Source organism: Gadus chalcogrammus, chromosome 21 (genome assembly GCF_026213295.1).
Source record: "Gadus chalcogrammus isolate NIFS_2021 chromosome 21, NIFS_Gcha_1.0, whole genome shotgun sequence".
Lineage (NCBI taxonomy): Eukaryota > Metazoa > Chordata > Actinopteri > Gadiformes > Gadidae > Gadus > Gadus chalcogrammus.
In genome coordinates, this window is record NC_079432.1 from 6,860,590 (window position 1) to 6,866,947 (window position 6,358).

The 6,358-nt window shown below is 50.8% G+C and overlaps 1 protein-coding gene across 1 annotated transcript in view; it reads left to right on the plus strand.

The window, feature by feature from the left end:
* The window catches only part of nbas (NBAS subunit of NRZ tethering complex), a 132,895-nt gene that overhangs the window by 36,343 nt on the left and 90,194 nt on the right, over positions 1-6,358 (plus strand). Inside the window, exons 23-25 of the mRNA XM_056581911.1 lie at positions 166-319; positions 4,062-4,247; positions 5,189-5,362. Of these exons, the coding sequence (XP_056437886.1) occupies positions 166-319; positions 4,062-4,247; positions 5,189-5,362 (514 nt within the window). The remainder of the gene's footprint in view (positions 1-165; positions 320-4,061; positions 4,248-5,188; positions 5,363-6,358) is intronic.

The window sequence follows — 6,358 nt, forward strand, 5'->3', positions numbered from 1 at the left end:
ATTCCCCCCCCCCCCCCCCTCTCCCTTGTACCCCCTTTTCACTAATCCACGTTTAAATGCACCTACTCTCATGATCACTGCTTAACTTCTCATGAATCCCCTCCCAAACCCCCATGCATATCATCACCCCCATCAATCCATCCGTCCGTCCGTCCGTCTCTCCAGAGCCGTGCTGGACCTGAACCTGTGTGACGATGACAGCTTCCTGTACGAGGAGGCCCCCGAGCTTCTGAGGTTCCGCTCGGCCTCGCCGCCCATCCCCGTGCTGACAGACTGGTACCTCAGCCGGGCCCAGGACATCGACTCCTGCTCCAGACAGGTAGGGTCGGGTATAGCGGTGGGACAGGGCCTCGGCCTTTGGTAGATGCCTTGCCATTTCGGTCGAGTTGCAGATTCACGGTCACCGTTTTCTTGTTAATTAACCGAGGTGTAATGTAATCAGTGTCTCAAAATGCAACGTTGAGGGGATTCAATAGAGCTGTGCACCGCTGTAGGGGATTAACCTTTAAGAAACAAACCCCCTACAGCTTCAGTCTCCTACATTTTTGGAATTGAACTTAACAATTCAGCTGCGGCAACTGCCCTCCTTTTTGGGGCGCTGACCTTAGTTCAGGTGTGATCTATCGACGTCGTCGGGGAATCAAACAATCCCCTCTTTAGGAAGCGCTAGCGTTCACTTACAGTGAGGTTTCACCCTACAGTCAAAGAGTGAGATGAAACAATTGGAACGGCAGTGGATTTGAACCGTTGGCCACGCCGTGGACAGCACCCCCCCCCCCCCCCCCCCCCCCCCCCCCACCCCCTCACTCTGGGGCCACTTTGATCCTCCCCCCAACGTGGAGGTCATTACCATAGCGGCCGTATGGGCCGGTAATGAAGAGCGGCCAGGACGTCTGTCACACGCGCCCGGTGGACCGCTATTCACCGTGGCAGAGCTATAAAGAATCAGTTGTTTAGTGGAGCAGTGGGCTGCATCGGCCGGGTCGGCCCACCTCTCTCCACCTACCCAGACAGCCAGCCTCCACACACACGTGCCATCACAGCTTTGGTTCCCTCCTCTCTTGTAGATCAAGATTAGTCTTTGTCTCTCTGTGTCTATCTGTGTAAATACTGAATGTGTTGCATGGGATATCCATCCCCTCTGCCTCCACTTCATCGAATGCCTTCATTGGGCCCGAGTGGGGAAGATTTAGTGGTCCATCGGTCATCTTTTTTTTTTTTTTCTCAACGGGGGAATGGTTCCTTTCATCATCCATGAGAGAGGGGAAGAGAGATGGATGGACTCAGGGATTGGGGGGGGGGGGGGGGGCGAGTGAGAGGTTGAGAGTAAAACTGAGTCTTTATTCATCCTCGGGGAACCGCCGCAGTGTTTTCTCTCTCTCTCTCTCTCTCTCTCTCTCTCTCTCTTCTCTTTCTCTCTCTCTCCCTCTCCCTCTCCCTCTCCCTCTCCCTCTCCCTCTCTCCCTCTCCCTCTCTCTCTCTCCCTCTCTCCCTCTCTCCCTCTCCCCATCTCTCCATCCCCACTCTAATTGGGCCTCATCTCCCTTCCCTCACTCAAACACTACTATAGAAGCCTCGTGGGGCCATTGTTAACCATCGCTATCAGGCTGTTTCTCACGCATTCCTGCCTCGCTCTCGCTATCTTTTAATTCATGCACAGACTCGCATATGCATGCATGCATGCACCTAAACACACACGACACTCTGTCTCTCTCTCTCTCTCTCTCTCCCTTTGTCTGTTTTTTCTGTCTATCTGTATCTTGTCTTCGTTCTGTCTGTCTTTCTTTATCTCTTTCTTTCTTTCTCTCTCTCTGGTACCCTTACTCCTGGCCCATGGTTTGCCGTGTTTATGCTTGGGAGAGTGTTTCAATGGAGGAAAATGGGCTTTGATTAAAAGGGGAGACCCCATAGGACCCCTTTAGAGTGTGCTGGACCGGGCAAGGCTGTTGAACAAATGGGGGTTGGGGGGGAGACTAATAAACTCAGGCAAGAAGAATTTTCACTATTCTGAAAACAAATTATTTGCGGGGGAAAGTTCATGAGGGAACGGAAGATGGTTTGAGCTGGGGGGGCGCTGAGATGGCTTTACGTGAAGCAATGGAAGTCAAAGAAAGTAAACGACAAATGGAAAAGGAGAGCGATGGGGACGAGACGAACCCGTAGGGTTTTTTAGCACAAAAAAAGGCATTCATTGGGGGACAGAAATGGGGACGAGTGGAGAGGAAGAGACGACAGGCAGAGTGCTGCCGACTCCTGTGAATAAGAAAAGGAAGGGGAAGGTAGGAAAGAGAGTGAACGAAATGAGAACCAAGGGGATGAGGAAGGCAATGTTGAAGTACCAAAGGCTCACATTGGAAAAATCCAATATCGGACAGCACATTGGCAAGAAAAAGTGTGTGTGTGTGTGTGTGTGTGTGTGTGTGTGTGTGTGTGTGTGTGTGTGTGTGTGTGTGTGTGTGTGTGTGTGTGTGTGTGTGTGTGTGTGTGTGTGTGTGTGTGTGTGTGTGTGTGTGTGTGTGTGTTGGTTTGTCCATGTCCGCGCAGATGAGCGTGTGTGTTGAAGTCAATGGCGTAATCAAAACGTGTGAAGTTTTTTACGTCGGGATAGTCCCAGGAGTCGTGAAAATCTAGCTCTACATAAAACTAACAAAAAAAGGTGGAAAAGGGAGAGCGGGAAGATAGGTGAGGAGAGGTGAAAGCGTAAAAGTTTCCCTACCTTCGATTCAGGCTGTGGCTCTTTTCCGCTCCACCTAGCATGGGACTGTGCAGCTGTGCTGATGTGCGTGCTTGCATGCTTATGTCTGCTCAGTGACAGCCCCCGCGAAAGTGCGTGAGGGCTTTTTATCTGCCAAAGTAAGAATGAAAACAATCATGACTCGGGGCACACGGCCTCCGCTATCGATCGGCGACCCAGGTCTCTCTATCCTCGCTGGAGATCAATCGGCGGGCCGTATCGCCCGTACAGTATATAGGTGGTCAGGTAGTCAGATATCGATCGATCGCTCCTCTGGATGGTATCTCATCGGCCGCGTCCGCAGACATCCGGAGCCTCGGACTCGCAGCATGAGCGGAGTCTGCCTCGGCGGGTATCAGTCTTGATGGGGCCGTGTTGTGTGTTCCTTGGTTAGGATTAAACATAAATTGGGTTTCATTTTTAGCCGCACAAGCAAAGGACTCGTTTCACCAAGGATGTTGGGCCACAACTCATCCGTGTCGATTTATTTCCAAAGCTTGACATAATTTATTACACATTTGTCATTGGAGAGGAGAGTCTGTATAATGTCAAATTATACACCGGAGAAAAACAAGTCATTTTGGCAGGGGGGTGAAAATGGACCCCCACCGACAACAATAACAATTATTGGCAATGCTTCTTTTTTTTTTTTCTCTTTCAAAGACCAAAAATGATCTTCATTATTAATATCCACTTAGATGTGAGAACATGATTTGCTGTCGCGTTCTCATTATAGGATGATGATTAGAGAAAAAAAGCAACCCATCCGTTTTCAGCGCCACATGCTGTGTGTGGACAAGCTACAACAAATGGGGGATTTTCTAAAAGGGAATATAAATCAAATGTTATTTATCAATCTAACACAGTGCTCATCAGTCTGAGGAGTTTTTCCGCTTCAAGACCTCGCTGTCAGTGAAATGGCCTCTACGTGGTTCTCAGCATACATCATGTGGATCGTTTAAATGTTGATGCCAGTACAGGGCCAGGGGGCCAAGATGTTATTGTGAGGAATAAGCATCGAGAGACACCGGGTCAGGGTGAAAACGACGGCCACACGAGCTTCAGCAAAAAGCGCAGTTTTCAAGGAGAATATTTTCAACATAAATTAAAAATAAATGAAGCACTACGATTCTGTGTGTGTGTATCTTTTATGCCCACTAGTTTTGAAAACACACCCATGGTGATATAAGTAATGGGCTATAATAAGACGAGCCTCGGCAATGGTGTAAAATGTATCCAACTAGAGTTTTTCTGTCTAATCCTTGAACCTAATAAATGTTGTGTTGTTCTCCGTTCTCCTCTGGCTCTTGGGTTGTTTTTTGGCCAGGTGGACTGCGCCCTGTCACTGGTGCGTCTGGGCAAGGAGCGGGAGATCCCGGGGCTGGAGTCGCTGTGCGATGACCTGGTAACCATGGAGACGCTGGTCTACGAGGCGTCCTGCGAGCTGAGCCTGACACTGCGTGACCTTCAGCAGCTCAGCTCCATCCACAAGCTCCGCCTCCTGATGAAGAATGTAAGAGAGGCTGCGGCGGTCGCCATGGCCACCACCACAATCATCCTGCCTGTCAATTATGTTTTATCTTTTGTTAGGATTCGTTTGATTGCACGTTTTATTGTGCACATTTACACACACCGCGCCTTGAAGATTCTGTTATTTTGTGTTTGTCCTGTGTCTTATTCAAATTGAGAAAATGTGTCTGTGTTTAGAAAATAGAGCAGCTTTATGCAATCACAAAAAGGAAGAATAACATGAATCTGTGAACAGAACAAGGTCATCCTTCAGCAGAGAGAGGAGAGGCGAGGAGAGGCGATGTGAAAGCCAGAGTGTTATACAGATACGACGGCAGAAGTCCCACTGGAGTACAGAAGTACACAACATGAACTTTCCTCTAAACCAGGCCTAATCAATGCCCGCTCACGCCAGATAGGAACTTTACTGGCAGGGTATTGCAGCACAGATAAAAAATACAGACAGGCAGAGAGGCAGGCATACAAGGGGCCAGACCAGCACGCAAATGGCTAGACTACACGAGCATTTACTTGCTAGTCTGCCGCGCCCTGACATATATAATGCATATTATACATGTTCAATATTGGATAAGTGCTTGCTTTGAGAGGCTAACAGATGGGACGGCCTTTATGATTATCTGTACCTTTAATCATATCAAACATCCCCATTCTTACAGCCGTTCCTGAGTCGGCGGTGTATACGTACATAGAACCATCGGTGTATATGTCGCTGTATTTTTTTTCTTGTACTCTAAGGCCCAATCCCATTTCTACCCCTTACCCCTTCCCCTTACCCCTTCCCCTAACCCCTTCAGAACAAGGGGGAGGGGAAGGGCAAGGGTAAGGGGTAGAAATGGGATTGGGTCTAAAGCATGCTCGCTTTTCTGCTACCGTCCTCGAAATTAACCCCTCGCTTCCATCTTCCCCCGTATGGGCGACCTGCAGTCGAGCGCCGAGCGCTACGTGAAGGACGCCTTCCAGTGGCTGGTGCCCTTCCTGCACCGCTGCGAGGGCCAGACGGCCGGGGCGGCCGTGGCCCTACTGCGGGAGTACCTGGTGGGCCTGGCTCAGCAGGACCTGACCTTAGCCCTCGTCGTGTTCCGGCAGTCCAAACCCGATGTGAGGGGCAATGACGCAGACGCACGCACACGTGAACGCAATGCGCGCATGCAATGCGCGCATGCAATGCGCGCACGCACACACAAATGGGCACGCACACACGCATGAGTACACTTACACGCACGCAAACGCACAAAAAGAGACACACACAAAAATAGACACAGAGACGGAAACCCGTACACATGCACACACTGACACAGAGAAAGACACACAGAGGGGACAAAAAGAGGGGCACACAACGACAAAAAGAGAGACGCACACTGACACAGAGGGTGAGATACACTTACACACACATAACTACACACATACACACACACACCAACCTTTATCATGGGTTTGTGCTGATGTCAGGGGCAGGGCTGTACTACTGCTCTATAAATGTCTTATTTATGACCCTACGGGGCACCATCAAGGACGGATCTTGCAGTTGCAAACAAGTACCATATATTGATGGTACAGGCAAGCACGCACACTCTCTTCCTCAGTGGGTTGGTTTTCTTAAGTATCCTAATGTGGACACTTCATGACCCTCTCCCCTCTCCTACCCTCTGCTCTCCCCATAACCTCCTCCTCTCTTCTCTTCTCTCCCTTTTTGTTTATCCTCTATCTTCTACTCTCTCCTCTGCCCTTCTCTCCGCGCTCCACCCTCCCCTCTCTCCTCTACCCTCCCCACTCCCTTCTCCCATCCTTTCTCTCTGCCCTCTCTCCCCTCTCCCCCTCCCCCTCTCCCCTCCCTCTCCCCTCTCTCCCCTTTCCCCCTCCCCTCTCCCCTCTCTCCTCCCCTCTCTCCCCTCTCCCCTCTCTCCTCCCCCACTCCCCTCTCTCCACTCCCCTCCCTCCCCTCCCACTCTCCCTCCCCCCTCCCCTCTCCCCTCTCTCCTCCCTCCCCTCTCCCCTCCCTCCCTCCCCTCCCCTCTCCCTCCCCCCTCCTCCCCTCTCTCCCTCTCCCCTCTCCTCTCCCCTCTTCCTCCTCCCCTCTCTCTCCTCTCTTCTCCT